We start from the raw sequence: 14,752 nt of genomic DNA on the forward strand, positions 1-14,752 counted from the left end.
GACCAGCTCTGAAGGCTCCTTTGTACAGAACCCAACCAGCGTTAAGCACTGAACAGATATTAAAAAAGGATAAAGCTGACCTGCAGCCCAGTCCTACTGGGTAAAAAGCCACTGACTTGTGTTTTCCCTGGAGACGCAACTAGGAGTAAAGCCTGAATAAAACCAGGGAGACGAGGGGAGGTAATCTCAGCTGAGGCAGATGAGCCCCCCCCAGCAGAGACATGTTTTGGATGCTCACCCAGGATCCCCAATACTGATGCACAAGGCCTGCTCCATGTAACAATCCATTTATTGCTTCGGGCTTTTTGTTTGTTTCTGAGCTTGCTCCCAAATTTACAGTCAAGATCTATCCTTTTGCTTCCCTTGCATAGAATTTCATGTGTTAGGAGGCTGCTTGCTGCCAGGAGCCACTCGGGTGAAGCTGAGGGATCCAGGAGTCGGTGAGGTTTGTGAGCAGCCAAGCAGAGCAGTGCCTGTGAACAGGTAGATATTTCACCTAATTCTCCTTGGGGGGGGAGGTGGGGGTTTGAAATGGCCTGGGAGAACCAGCTGACCTGGGCACAGGAGAAGTCGTAAATCACTCCCAGGTGTAAATCAGGGCTGGCTGATTCTCTACAGAACCTCACAGATGGTGAGATGGGGAGCAGAGCACGTTCAGCAGTCTCCAGCCGGTCTCAGCAAACCGCAGCTGTGAGGAGCAGTCCCGATGCTTCTGAGAGGACACGCTGTTCTTGCCAGTAACAACGGTGAGAAATTTATTGGAAATGCACTTTAACTTTGTCTGAGATTCACTGGTTTTAAAAAGAACAGGTTTTTAGTGCACCCCAAACCACATTCTCTTCTTGGAAAAGGTTAAGGCAAGGAAAAGCTTTTGCTTTGACCTGGCAGTTGCTGTCCAGCTGAGAATGGGAGGGATAATCACAGCTGTGAGGAGGTCAGAGGGGTGTGAGGGGTGCTGAAGTGGTACCCCCCAGGGATCAAGGGTTGGGATGTAATTTCTGGAAGATGACTCACTCTTCATACTGAAGAATTTGAAACAGATGTGCTGTTTTCTCTGCACATGGTGCTGGAGAGGTACAAGTCAAGAGGAGTCAGGGTCATGTACCCCCCTCATCCTCAAACAGTGCTTCAAAAACCAAACCTTCTGCCGTGAGGTGTCTCAGCCAGTGCCCCGGACTGGGCAGCCCTTCCTCTGCTCCTGAAAGACTTGGGGCCTCAGTGACGGCATTTTCCCAGGTGAGCTGTGTCCTGGTGGTTCCTCTTTCCCCTCCCAGCTGCCGTGTGGGTCTGTCAGGGGGGAGATGCCTCCCGTGTGCTGGCCCCTGGCCCTGTGCTCTCCTGCTGCTGCAGCCTCTGCAGCAGGAGCAGCACGTTGTCGGTGAGCTCGTTCCGCGGCCGCCCCATCCCGCCGAGCGTCACCGGCCGCAGGCTGGCGTGGGGGGGCTCGCAGGGCCCGGGGCAGCACACCTCGTTCAGGAGCAGCCACGTGCTGTCAGGGTCCACCTGCATCAGGTGCAGGAAAACGCTGTGGAAAACAGAAGGAAGAAAGGAAAGAAGAGTAAGGAGAAGGCCTTTTTGGTTGGCACTCGACAGAGTCATGAAGAGCTGAGGAGAACTCTGATATTGGTGATCTCTGGCAGCTGAACAGACTCAGCAGCTCATTACAGAGGCCAGTGCAGTGGCCCCTGTGCCCAAGAGAAGGCAGCTCCGTGTCTCACAGCTACAGGCACATGGGAGAAAATATTTACTATGCTCCACAGTCAGTTATGGACATCAAAGAAGCAGCTGGTGCAGAACTGACCCTGGCATCGTGGGCTGCTGCTGGCACAAGCCTCCCTAAACTAGCCTGTCCCACGTGCAGAGCCCTGCAGTCACCTCCCCAGCATGTGCTGCTCGTGTCTGGGATCTTTTGGGCAACAGCTGCTGCAGAGATCTTAGAAGAAGCTGTCTGTTTTGTTCACCACCTCCTCTGATATTTGGAGAGTGAGGGAGTTAACCCATCTGAGCTTCTGTCCCTGTCCCCTTTCAGAGGTGAGAAACCCAAGGGTATGTTGGGAGAGCTGCCCGGGCTGGACCCCAAGGGAAGCTCAATGCTGTATTTGAGGACTTTTTGCTCAAGTGAAGTCTCCCTCCATCCCAAGTCCTTATCAGCTGCCTCCAAATTTTCTTCCCTCAGCACAGCACCTTTCACAAAGCAGGATTTTAAAACAAAACAAAACCTTTGTTAACAACAGAATGAAGGAAAAGAAGAATCACAACTTCCTCCAGGGCTTTACCGATGGTTTTAACTTTGCATTTCAATACCCCCTTAAGATGGGATTTGCCTTTCCAGCACGCCCTTCACACTGGGCTCCAGCTGAGCTGCTGGGACACAGCTGCTGCTGGAGAGCAGGAAACTCGAGGAGCTGAAGAGCAAACTGCTGATTACTGTGACCTACACTTACCCACCCACTCCTGCCAGTTCTCCCTGCGGTAACCTTTGGGCTTAGCTAGGTCTGTGTCAGGGTTTAATGCTCAGAAGGTGTACTAGGCTTAACGGGTATTAAGTTCTCTGGCTGTGCCATGGACAAAATTAGACTGGAATTTGCAGGCTGCCCTGGCAGCCCCGCAAGGCCTCTACCTGCCTGGTGCTGAGTGCTCTGTGAGCACCAATGGTACTCAGCACTCCACAAACCTACAGGACAGCTTTCCAAGATTCCAGTAAAGCCCAGCCACAAGACTCAGTTCTCCAGTTTCCACTGAAATTATGGGGCTGTGAGAAGAACAGCAGCACTCAGTGAGCTAATGGGAAGGGAAATCATGTAGGTCTGCTAGAAAAGCCACACAGAATCCAGACCTGATTGCTGTCCAAACTTCTCCCTGAAGGACTTTTATCCCTAAAGTGAGCTTGCTTCCTATGTAAAGCAGGGAGAAATCCCTTTGAGGAGCTCTCCTCTGAAAGGGAGTGCGGTGCCATGGGTAACTTGAAAGAGCACAGAAACGAGATGAAGGCACGAGAAAGCTCCCTCTCCTCTTCACAATAACCCTGTGGATGTGTGACTTGTTACTCTACCAGTAGCCAAAGCTGTTGCTTTTGCCTCTCTGCTATTTACACCTCACCTGTCCCTCAGTGCAGGTCTCTGAACAGCAGGAGAGAAGATGTCACCACTGAAGCTGTTGGCAGCATCCCCTCCCAAGGGTGCAGGCAGTGCCTATCTGCCTGCTCCAGAGGAGCCAGCAGGAATGTGCTCCATGGTGATAGCTGGGCTTGGCAAGAGCTGCCTCGACAACATGACTTTTTTCTGTGGGATGGGATGGCCAGATGCAGGTGAGCTCACAGGACTCCTTGCTGCACCAGCTTTGTTCCTGCAGCTCTGCTGACTGGAAGGGGAGGACTGGCCCCACTCTGTGCCAAACCAAGGGAGGCACAGGTTGGCTGGCAGGGGCAGGGTCCAGAGCTCACACCACTGATATCCTGGCTCCAGCTCTCCAAGCCCTGTCCCTGGTGCTCGCTTGGCTGTGCCAGTGTGAGCACACAGCTCTGTCTGCCAGCAAACAATAGGTCCCAGAAGTTCCCCCCAGTTTATGATGGGCTCCTGCTGGTGGGCAGCTGTAGAAAAAAAATCCTCGCTCCTTACAGCTGGGAAAGGACTGGGCAAAGGTGGTGAACAGCTAGGAAGCAAACACGGGAATGTGGAACACTGTTCAGCTGGCTGCTGCTCCCCAGCACACCACAGCTGTAGCTCTTACACTCACAGCACAGGCACTCTGCTCTCCAACCTCTCCACAATCAGCTGCTCCGGGGGGAGAGCGACCCTCAGAGATTATCCGGTCCTTGGAGCACTGCTGCCTCTGGTGCCCGTAATGGCTCGAGGCTGTGATTATCTCTGATAGCCCGGAGTGCTCTGCAGCTTAAAGAACAACTTGACTTTTACATGTTCAAACTAAACTCTGGGGTAGTTTCCAAGCAACCTGTTTCCATAGCAAAGAATCCTGGGGTTAATCCAAGTTTGTTTTCTATTGTTGCCTTTTTCTCTTCTTTTTCTTAAATATCACTTTATTGAATTTTGCTTTGTGCAGGTGGCTGTTCTGGTGTGCTTCAGCCCAGCCTGGGAATGACAGCTGACAATCAGTATCCTTCAAACCACACAACCAAACCAAAAGAGGTAAGCTGCATAATCAACCTTGGTATCTCAAAAGGTCCCAAAATAGCTCATATTTGTCCCAGGTGTACTGAACTTATTCTACCAGCACAGAGCAGCTGGGTCATTCCATTGCCTTGTCTTTTCCCAAGCTCTAAGCAAAGCCAGGGCACAGTGACCAGGCTGGTTGAAGGACAAGGCTTCCTGGCTTTTCATCCCTGCTCAATGTTTAACTGGATACAGCTCACCACAGGCTTCAGTAAGAACTGGGAAAATTATTTCTGCATCTGGGGGGGGAAAAACCCCATTCCTATCCAGGCTGTTGACTGAAAGGCCAAACATAAACTTCACAGGCTGCAAACATTCAGTAGGAATTAAGTGTAAATTTTGAAACAGAAAGAATGAAGACTACCTGTCAGTCTTGACAGAGGCCAATGGCAATTTCTTAATCTCTTTTCTTTCAAGGTTTTATTTCCTGGAGTGAAAAGCTTGTCAGGGATGACACAACTTCATGAATTGACAAGAAGCTTAAATTTACATACTGGAACTTTCACCAGCTCCCCTGACCTTGTTCCCAGTGCTGAGGTCCCACAAACCCCCTTTTGCTGCTCAAGTGTTTCGGGGCACTTCACCCACCCTTTGCACTGGTTCATCTTCAGTGAAGGCAAAGACTTATCTAGTGCCCCTGGAATTCCCAAACTGTTCTTCACTAGGTTTGATCTCTTTGGGGATTTTGCATTTGGTTTTTTGTTTGTTGTTTGTTTGGTTTTTTTAAAAAGCTTTGGATACTACTCTCCTGGAATAGTCCCAGCAGTCATCTTCTAGTAAAACCTATTGTTATTGTTCCATTTTTTTCTTCCTCAGACATGCTGGAGTTCTTTTTTTCCCAGCATCTATTCTTGCCTGTTGAGTATTGCATGAAGCTGCAGTTACAAAAAATCACTTACTCCCACTGCTTCATCTAATAAAACTACAGGGTCCCATAAATGGGATTAAGCAGCCTCCTTGGGGCATGATAATATCCATGGATGACAGCCAAACTCTTTTTTTTCCTTCCTACCACCTTTTTTACTGTGGTTCCAGCACCTTGGCCAAAAATTCCTGCTCAGCCCATTGCATGCCTACAAAATCCTCACAGAGACAGTGCAGGGTGTTTGGAGATACAACTGACTGTTTGAGTCCTGACCTTGTTCTTGACAGGTCACAACCCACCAGTTGAATAAGAATCCAAAGAGCTGAGCAAAGGCCAGTTAGTGTAAATCACTATGGCAAGCTGATTCCAAACATCCTTTTACCTCATATGATTTCTGCAGTGATAAAGCTGAGTTATGTGACGTATGCTGGCACTCAGGCTGGGGCTAAGATTAGTTCTGGTCTATCTGTTTTTAGAAGCATTTAAAATGCAGAATTTCTCGTGTATCAGGCTGATAACGTTGCCCTTGCCTAGATGGAAAGGGCCTTATGTGCGACAGCCTGTGTCAGTTTGCAGGATTACTTTCAGGCACATGCAGAGGAAGGAGAAGGGCCAGAACTTACAGCAGCTGGAGAATGGAAACTGAAGCGTGGCTGAGAGGTGATTTTTATCCAGGTGCTGGAGCTGATTGTTATGCTGCAAACTAATTTTGACTTTTCCAAGCTGAAACCTTGTATTAGAGTACTATAGTTAAAAGTGAGTGTGATACCATTAACTCTGATCCATCCAGGCTCCAAGAGCAGGGATCACACAAGACTAAACCAAAAAAATAAGCCCCAGAAGAAACCCCCAAGTGCTGCCATGTGCATGGTTACTGTCAGGCCAGACATAATGCACGCCTCAGTGCATACACATGTCTAGTCAACAGAGTTAAAGAGGAGAGAGCAAGGACTTCTGTGAGCAGCTTGGTTCAGTGACATATGTGATGCATGGTGCATCAAAGGCGTGGGGGGAGGAGCAAAACATATGGCATTTTTCCCTTTAAATAGAATAAAAATAGTATGCAGGAGAAAAACGCTACTTGCCCTGAACTTTGCAGCCCTTTTCCTCCAACAAGTGAGCTCGCTTCAGCGTGCAGCTTCTAAAAGGGCTCATTTTGTATTCCCTCCACCCCTGCTGAGGAGGGGGGGGGGAATTGCACAGCTTCTCAAGCTGCTTAGTTAATGATTTAAAAGCCTCGGATTCCAAATATCTAGATGAATCCTGGCGCTCTGCTTTCCACCCAGCGCTGCCGGCACAGACGACGCTTTATTGCCGTAAGGGTCTGCACGCCCACAGCGCAGAGCCCCTCTGCAGAACAAACGCCGCCCGGAGCCTGCTGTGCTGCCGTGAAAGCCTCCGAGGTAAAAATAAACCTCCTCCCACCCCCGCGGGGATACAAACAAAGGAATGCTCCGGCCCCGGAGAGTGCTCGGCTCGGAACTGCTGCCCGGCCACACAAAGCCCCCGCGCCCCTGGGAGCCCGTGCTTTGTGAAAGGGAACGGATGGGATGCCCTTCCCTTTGCTTCCCTCTCCAGCAGCCTGCCCTGGAAATCTGAAAGCCGCAGAGCCTGCGGAACCTGCTGGCTTCCCCTCCCCTCAGGGGAGGGCAGGGCTGGCCACACAGGAAGAGGGGGGCTGGCTTTCACCCCCGTCCTTCAGCAGAGGGGCCCGACTTTGTGATTTATGTCCTGTGTTCTGTTAACTGGACTCGTTTTGTCTCCTGAAATCTCCGGCCTTGGTTCCAGGTGACAACATATGACAATAGTGATTTCTTATCCTGACAGCAGGAACATGCTGAGCAGGATTTTGTACACCAAGCAGCAAAATACGTCTGTCAACACTTTATAGAGCTGGTGTGTGTTCACCTAAACTGTTTGTGCTCTTTCAGACTCTCCCGGCCTTCTCAGAGCAACAGTGGTGCCAAGACTGACAGCTTCCCAAACAAACTCCGGTTTACCTGGCAGAGCCTGGGTTGGTGTGATGACAGGAGCCAAGGGAAAATGGAAGGAAAACAGAAGTAAATCCCCCAGCCTGCAGAAGGTATTAAGTGATAAAATACAAGGGAATGCCTGGCACATCCCCTTCCATAGCTGTCTTTCCTCTGCAGTTTGATGCCACCAGTGGGCCAAGAGCCTCAAATATTCGGGCATAGGAGTGGGTTAGGAAGAAAGCAAGTAGCAAATCTTCCCCTCTGTCCCCAAATGCACTGCAAGGTCACCTGAAAGTCAACTGTAACTTCTGAGCAAACTGACAGCTGACCTCTCTAGCTCATTCTGGGGAGTAAATGATACTTCACCACTGAAAACTTCCACAAGAGACCTCGTTGTACAGGACTCAAGCATACCAGAGGGAGGAACAAGAAAGGTGCAAAAGGAATGGGATCACCATGCTCCCTCTGTTCCCCATTATCTGTACACCCAACACACCTGTATTTGAGAGACATTACCTCCGGGCAGCTTCCTGCAGTTTCACGGGTTGCTTGGCGCTGAGGTAAATCAGGCAGGCATCTGCCACTTTATTCAGGTCACTCTCGCCTGCAGAAATGGAACAGGAAAGAAGGGTAGGAGGTGACCTCCTCAGTGGCTGCTGCCTAATGGAATCAGCTCCAAATTGGCAGCAAGAGGCTTCTGAGCCTTTGAGCTGTCTGACCTGGAACTCTTCTGACCTTGCCTCTTAAGCATCTTGCTGCAAAGCCAGGAAAGCAATCAAGGGCATGGAGAGGAAAAGAGCAACTCGCCAGCAAACCTTCTCCCCTCATCAAAGTCAGCTCCAGAAATTTAACTCTGATGAATTTCTGAGAGTTTCATTCAGTAGAAGAACGTGATGTGCTGGATTTAAAGGGTCACCCAGAGGGATGCTCCAAAATGGAACCAGTTGAGCTAGTCAGAACTCTTATCTGGGCTCCAGTTTGTCAGGTAAGAACAAAGCATGGCCCAACAGCAACCCAGACACTCCACTGCATACCCACTTTCCATGCACAGGTGGGATGAGCAGTCAGATTTTCCATGTGCTGGGAACCTTCTCTCCCATTTGTCTCCTGGGGAGTGAAGTGCACCCAGCACCTCTTTACAGAGCTCCCAAGAGCACAGATTCAGGCTGGAGAAGATCAGGAAATCAATCCCACGGGGCAGCAGGAGGAGAATGCAGCAAGTTGAGATGGAAGAAGAGGCAAGGCTGGCAGAGATCCATACAACCTGTGCTTGCCCTGGTACTCACCCATGTCCAGCCTCTCGCAGAGAGAGCCCAGACCCTGCAGCACAGCCAGCTGCAGCTTGAAGGCGAGCGTGTGGCTGTACACGGGCCCGGCTCTGGCACTTGCTGGGGCCTGGCTGAGGAGGGAACTGGTCAGCTTGGGCAGGACGTCTTTGGAGAACCTCTGCCTCAGGAAGTCCCCACATGTTTGAGCCAAGGTACACAGCACCTAAGGGAGACATCAGTTACAGGGGTGCAGTGCACACACGGGCCTGGGAGGAGCTCAGTGATCCATGCCAGCTCAGGGGGTTCAGGCATTCATTCCCCCTGGAGAACTTTTTTTGCAGGTGAGAGCAACGTGACCACATCTGCTCCAGTTTCCCCATAATGAGCAAAAGGTGAATGTTTGAGAGGCTGAGTGAGCTGCACCCTGCTCTGCAGTGTTCACCTGTCTGACCTCCTGGGCTGCCCTTCTCTCATTAGCACAGTAAAGGTAAGAGCAGCTGTGCAGTCTTACTCAAAATTACTGGAGGAGCCTCTGATGGAAAATGCCATTAAATATCATCATATCATTAAATCCCCTTCGTGGTGCAGACAGCCCATCTTTCCAAGCACCCAAAGGAGCAGAAAGGCCAATTGGCCACAGCACAGGGCACTCAGCACTACTGGTGTGTGCCCAGGATCAAACCCAAACTGGGTAGAGAATGGCCCTAAATGCATGTAAAACCAAAAGGGGATCCATGGGGCCAGAATGCTGATTTCTCTTGAAACTTTACTGAGATCATGGTCTCAGTGTGCAGGACTGAGGTGCTGGTTATGTTGTGTTTGCCTTACACTGATAAGACACTTGTCTTGGAATTTAGGCAGAAAGACACTCCAAGGGGAATTCATAACACAAAACCCAAGCTGGGTGGCTAATTGTAATGATCACTTGAACTTTTCAGGAGTTAATTAGTTTTTGTATAGCAAATCTCTCCCTTCTTTGAGGGCAGGCACATGACAGATATGGCCACTCTGAAATTCTAGTGCGTGGCTTCTTGAATCTGGGCAATCAAAACTCTTTATTCACGCTGAAGGATTCTAAAATGAATCTCATTCTGCCCAGCAGATGAATCCCTGTGAAACCCTGGGGCTTGCAACCTCTGGAAACGTGCTTTACTGGCCATCCTGTGACTCGGGAGGAGACTGTAGCCAGCTGACAAGGTCAGGAGCTCTTTAATAATGTCAAGTCTTTGTTTAACCTTTCCCCAGCCCTGCCAATTCCTCAATCGTGAAATATTCCCTTATCTTCAGCCTGAGACCTCCAAAGAGGGTGCTGGGACTGTGGCTCCAGCAAGGCACTGTGCAGTGCCTCTGACAGCTGCTCAGGCTGTAGAACGGTTCTGTTTGTCCCTGCAACAACCACCAGCATTGCTGCTTCCCCCAGGAACAGTGCCAAGGGTTCACCCGTGGACCAGCTGCAGTGGGAGTGGTACAAGCCCACCCACTGCAGGGTGGTGATCCCATGCTCCAAACCCCATTTAAACATCGCTGCACAAGCTTGGGGCTCCTCTCCAGAGCTGCAGCACTGCTCAAGCCACTTCCCTTCCAAGCCCCAGCCTGAAGGCTGCTGGCAGTCGTTGCCGTACCTTGAAGGCTCTGAGCACTGCCAGAGGGTCGTCACTAATCAGCCGGGTGACAAGAGCTGGCCAGACACGGTGAGCCATGGGAAGCAGATGGTTTCCATGAGGATGCAGCACAGTTACACAGAGCTCCAGCACGTCCAGGACCTGGGCAGGAGGGGAGGGAACAGACTCTGAGTGCTGCAGTGCCAGGCATTCAGGTGGATCCCAGCATCCCACTGGGAAGCCAGCAGGGTTTGAATAGCAAAGGGTGTGGTTTTACTGCAGCAGGAACTGGGACAAGTGAACAGCGCTCAGAGCACAGGCCTGCTTGGAAGGGACAAGTACTGCAGTGATATAACTTGTGCTGAGTACAGAGTTGGGCTGGGAGCAGGGCAGGATTCTGGGCCTGATCCCACAAGCTGAACTGCACATTCAGATCCCACGGGGGCAGCAGGATCACCTGGCAGAGCTGGGGCTGCTGGGCTGAGAATCTGGGTTATGCCTCACTGCTGCATTTTCTGACTCGCTTTGCACTTTAAAAGGAGGCCACCTTCAAAGGATTTTCATAATTACAAAAAAGCCAGGCTTTTAGCCCTGCTTATCATCACCCCAGCAACTTCAAAAACATTCATCAGCCTGTGCACTGCAGCCTGAGGAAGGGGGATGGGAGGCCCAGATGGAAGAAAGATGCTTCTGCTTCTTCCACCAAAGGCTGAGGCACAAGACTTTAACTGTCACGAGCATCAAGGGAAGGCACCCAACACAAAGCCCCCCTCAAGATTCTGTTCAGCTTGGCTGCCATTCCTAACCCAAACCGCTCCCAGAAAACTGTCTCCCTTTCTCTTGCCAGGCTTGGAGGACCTGTCCTGCTCGAGCATATGGCAACACGAACCTGGGGATGGCAGGGAGCCCAACGTGCACGGTGCACACGCTGACGAGCTACCAGCCCCTTCGTGGGCACCATCTGTCCCCTCAGAGCCAGCGAGTACCGACCTTCAGCCGCACTCGGAGGCTCCCGTCAGACAGCAGGTGGATGCACCTCTCCATCACATCCCTGGCCAGCTGAGCGTGGATTGGCAGTGGAGCTTCTCCGTCAGTGTCACAGTTGTTGGGCTCTGCCTTAGCAAGGGGGGGAACCTCATCTGGAAGACAAAACCATTCCTGAAGCTACAAAAATGACTTGGGAGCTCTGGGAGATTGCAGTACCCGCCTAGAACTACTCTGAAAACTCCTGAGCGAGGCCTTTGGCATTTTTTAGTGTAATTAGACACAGTCAAGCCTATGCTTGAGTTCTGTGAGGTAGTGTCAGGTTCAGATAAGAGGGTTGGGGCTAGGGAAGGTTCGCTTGCTTTACGGGACAATGCAGTTGGTCTGACATTTGCAGTTTCTTCTCACCATGGACTTATTTCCCATTGATTTTTATTAAAAATGAAAAGCCTGGGTATTTAAAGATGAAGTATTTAAAGGTCAGGATTGCAGCACAGCCAAGCAAAGACAAAAAAGTTCCCCATATGAATGTCTGCAGTGCCTGCCCAGGCCAAGTGAGAAAGGAGCGGTGGCATCATTAGCCAGGAGAAAATGGCACAGGGGTTCCCAAAGGAACATGAGGAGGAAAATGCAGTAGGATCCTGGAAAGAGGAAACTTCTGGCACTGAACCCAAACGACCTGTTACAAGGTAAGGAAAAACAGTATGCTCGTGTCTTAGAGCTAGAGAAGCCTTGATCTGCAAATGTTTTGCTCCCGTCCTCATAAAGAACAAAGCAAGAACACCCAGCAGCACCTTACATGAACCAAGATCATCTCAAAGTAGACCTGAGACTGTCAGCTGGGTCCCAGGTCCTGGATGTGACAAAGGGACACCTTGGAGGTCATGGTCTCTCTGCAAGCTGAACATGCTCCTCTCCAGCCACGCACAGTACTGACCTGCCTCCTCCTCCCCCGTGTCAGGAACATCACCCTCTGCGATCTGCTTCTGGCTCACGTAGTCAAGGAAGAATCGTTCCACTTCTTGCCTTGTCATTGTCACCTCGTGCTGCCCCTGGGACTGAGTCCTGCTCTGCCCCTTGTCAGTCTGCCTTTGCTGGTGTTCCTCAGCGCTGCACATTCCAAACCACTGGACTGCAAAAGAGGAACCAACATGTCACTGAACAGCCACGATCCCCTCCTGCAAGTCAGCAAGGTGCCATGATTCCCTGAGAGAAGAGCTTGTCTCATGGGACAGCACTACAGACCCAGGCACCTGCTGTTACATCCCTGTCACCTCCCTGATGGTATGGGAACATTAAAACCAAAAAGCAATACACTCCAGGTACTCCTACAAGACACTTATGGGAGCAGTGAATCCTTCCTTACTCAGCCACAAAAGGGCCACGTTCCTGCAAGGCTGCAGGCCAGACAAAAACTGGAGAGAGGAAGCTACTGGTGATCTTTGCTTGAGCACTGGCCACCAAGCAAAGCACAGTTGCCATCACGCTACAGCACCGCGGCTTCCTGAAACCTCCCACAGCAAATGGAAAGGTCCAAGACAAGCACCCTCAGTGACAGCAAGGCTGAGTTACACAAAGTAAACATCATTTTGGTACCTAGAGCTGTCATGACTGAGTGGAGGACCCTGAGGAAGGTGGAAGCCTGGCTGTTGTAAGACTGATCTAGTGCAGACAGGACATCTTGGATAATGTCTTCTACCAGTGGCAGCAGGGTGGCATCCGAATGTCTCAGCATTGTGTCCAGGACCTGGGAAGCATGTGACTGATGTGCCAGCTGGCGCAAATTCAGGGAAATCCCGTTCACCAGATAGTCAGAATTCTCATTAATCAAACACTGCACCGAGTCATAACTGCAGGCCTCGCATATGTCTGCCAGTGTCCCCAGTGCCGTCTCACTGATGAGCAGAGTCCTGTCTCCAGCCTTTTCCAGCACAGGGTACAGAGCTGACAGCAGCAGCAGCCGGAATTCCTTCCCAAGGACAGCAGCAAAGCAGCCAACGCCCTCCAACTGGATGCAGATCTGCCAGATGTTGCTGTTCATGGAGCGGGTCGTGACCTGGGGCTCCGGGGATGGAAGGAGGACGGTGCTGCACGGACCTCCCGGACGGGCAGTGAGTCCTGAGCGCTGCACAGAGTGCTCAGGGCTGGCTTCTGTGTCAATGCTGGTGATCAAATACCAGTTCGCCTGGTCAGTGTACTCATCCAGAATGGAGGTTATGGACCCTTTGAGATCATCCACGCTCGGTGGGACTTCCCTCTCCTGCAGGACATCCACTCCCAGCCCAGCAGCTCCCATGACCAGCTCGTTGAGGACCATGGCTGCCTGCTTTCGGTACAGGCCAGACTCGCTGTACAGCCCCATGAAGTGATCCACCAGCAAGTAGAGGTTCCCGTAGTAGCCAAGAACACGGCACACTTGCTGAAGGAGCTGGAAAACTTTCTCCTCCGTGAAGAAGCGGAAGTATTTCTTCTGGTGCCTGCCCCTCTGCACACCCTGCTGCCAGGAGCCCGGCGGCCCCCAGCGCCGCTCCTCCACGATCTTCACATCCGTCACGTCCAGCTCCAGGACCTGCACCAGCGCCTTGGACAGGCGCTGCAGGTGGGACACGGAGTTGAGGACAATGTTGATCTTGGGGCCCAGCAGCTTCAGGTAGCCCAGCAACAAGCTCAGCGTGGAGACCTTGCCCGTGTTGTCCTGGGAGTTCATCAGGCGAGGAAGGGCTGTGGCCAGGGAATGGAGGTTCTCGGAGAGGACGTCAGCAAGAGCCCTGTTCTGCACCACGATCCTCTGCTCTGCGATGCCTCGTAGAACCTCGTTACACCTGCTCTGGACTTCGCTGTTTTCATCGTTAACCAGCCCAACCAAGGCCTTTAAGAGGTGACTGAATGAGTCCACCAGTGACTGACTGCAGTTACTCAGTAAGTGGTGGACCAGTTCTACCAGCTCCAGTCTCACCTTCCAGTGAGGGTGAACTGAAGAAGATTCAACCACTTTATGCAGGAGGAGAGTGAGTTTTTGAGCAGTACTTTTACTCCAGTCAGGTCCTCTGTGGACCATTAGCTCTGATACTCTGCTTTGTTCCACTGGCAGCTTTTCCTTACTCTTTGGGATTCTGGCTAGTTGTGCATCGGACATCACCCAGCCAACAATCAGATAGAAGAGTCTGATGGCAGAAACGGTGGTTTTGTGACCTTGTTTGATGTCTCCAGTAATAACCCGAGACAGCGTAATGGAAATCCCAGGCAGAAAAGAAGCAAACAAATCCCCACATTGTTGTGCCTCCTCTTCATCCAGGTGTCGGTGCTCCTGGCAGTCACACTGCAGAACCAGGACCTGTAAGCACTCCAAAGCAGAGATCTTGATTTGCTTTGCTTTTTCTTGCTCTGCAAGGCCCAGAAGCAAAGACACTGCAAATCCCAAGAGCGGGAGTGTGGAGGGTTGGTACAGGGACAAGACAACATCCCCATAAGCCGAATGCATCAGGGTGTGGAGCGCCTGGATCACGGCCAGCTTCAGCTCCTCGGACAGCGGGGCGGGCTTGCCCGAGCTGGGCGGGGGAGCCAGGCAGGTGCAGAGCTCGGAGAAGAGCTCCTGCAGCAGCTCCCGCTTCCTCACGCACGTCGCCGCGAGCACGGAGGAGATGCACTGCACCAGGCTCTGCACCAGCCGCTCCTGCTTGGGGCCCGGCACCCGCAGGGCGAAGCGCAGCGGGAACAGCACGTACTCCTGCAGCTCCTGCAGGGCCGCGCCGCTCACCGCGGCCAGGTGCGCCTGCAGCTGCCGCACGTTCTCCACCGTCTGCGCCCGCGTCAGCTGCACGCAGGCGGGGCGCAGCGCCCCGAAGGCGGCCTGCGGGGTGTCGAACACGGCCATGCCGGGGGGGCCCTGCCC

At 51.9% G+C, this 14,752-nt stretch overlaps 1 protein-coding gene across 1 annotated transcript; it reads right to left on the reverse strand.

The window, feature by feature from the left end:
• Positions 1–271: 271 nt before the first annotated feature.
• On the reverse strand, positions 272–14,734 carry TTI1 (TELO2 interacting protein 1). The gene is made up of 7 exons (XM_017822695.1): positions 12,457–14,734; positions 11,798–11,992; positions 10,867–11,015; positions 9,898–10,038; positions 8,294–8,498; positions 7,524–7,611; positions 272–1,525 (listed from the first exon to the last, which is right to left on the reverse strand). Exons 1-7 carry the CDS (start codon positions 14,732–14,734, stop codon positions 1,291–1,293), a joined length of 3,291 nt encoding a protein of 1,096 aa, XP_017678184.1. The 3' UTR covers positions 272–1,290.
• Positions 14,735–14,752: the final 18 nt, after the last annotated feature.

Source organism: Lepidothrix coronata, unplaced genomic scaffold, assembly GCF_001604755.1.
Source record: "Lepidothrix coronata isolate B3197 unplaced genomic scaffold, Lepidothrix_coronata-1.0 Scaffold99, whole genome shotgun sequence".
NCBI classification, from domain to species: domain Eukaryota; kingdom Metazoa; phylum Chordata; class Aves; order Passeriformes; family Pipridae; genus Lepidothrix; species Lepidothrix coronata.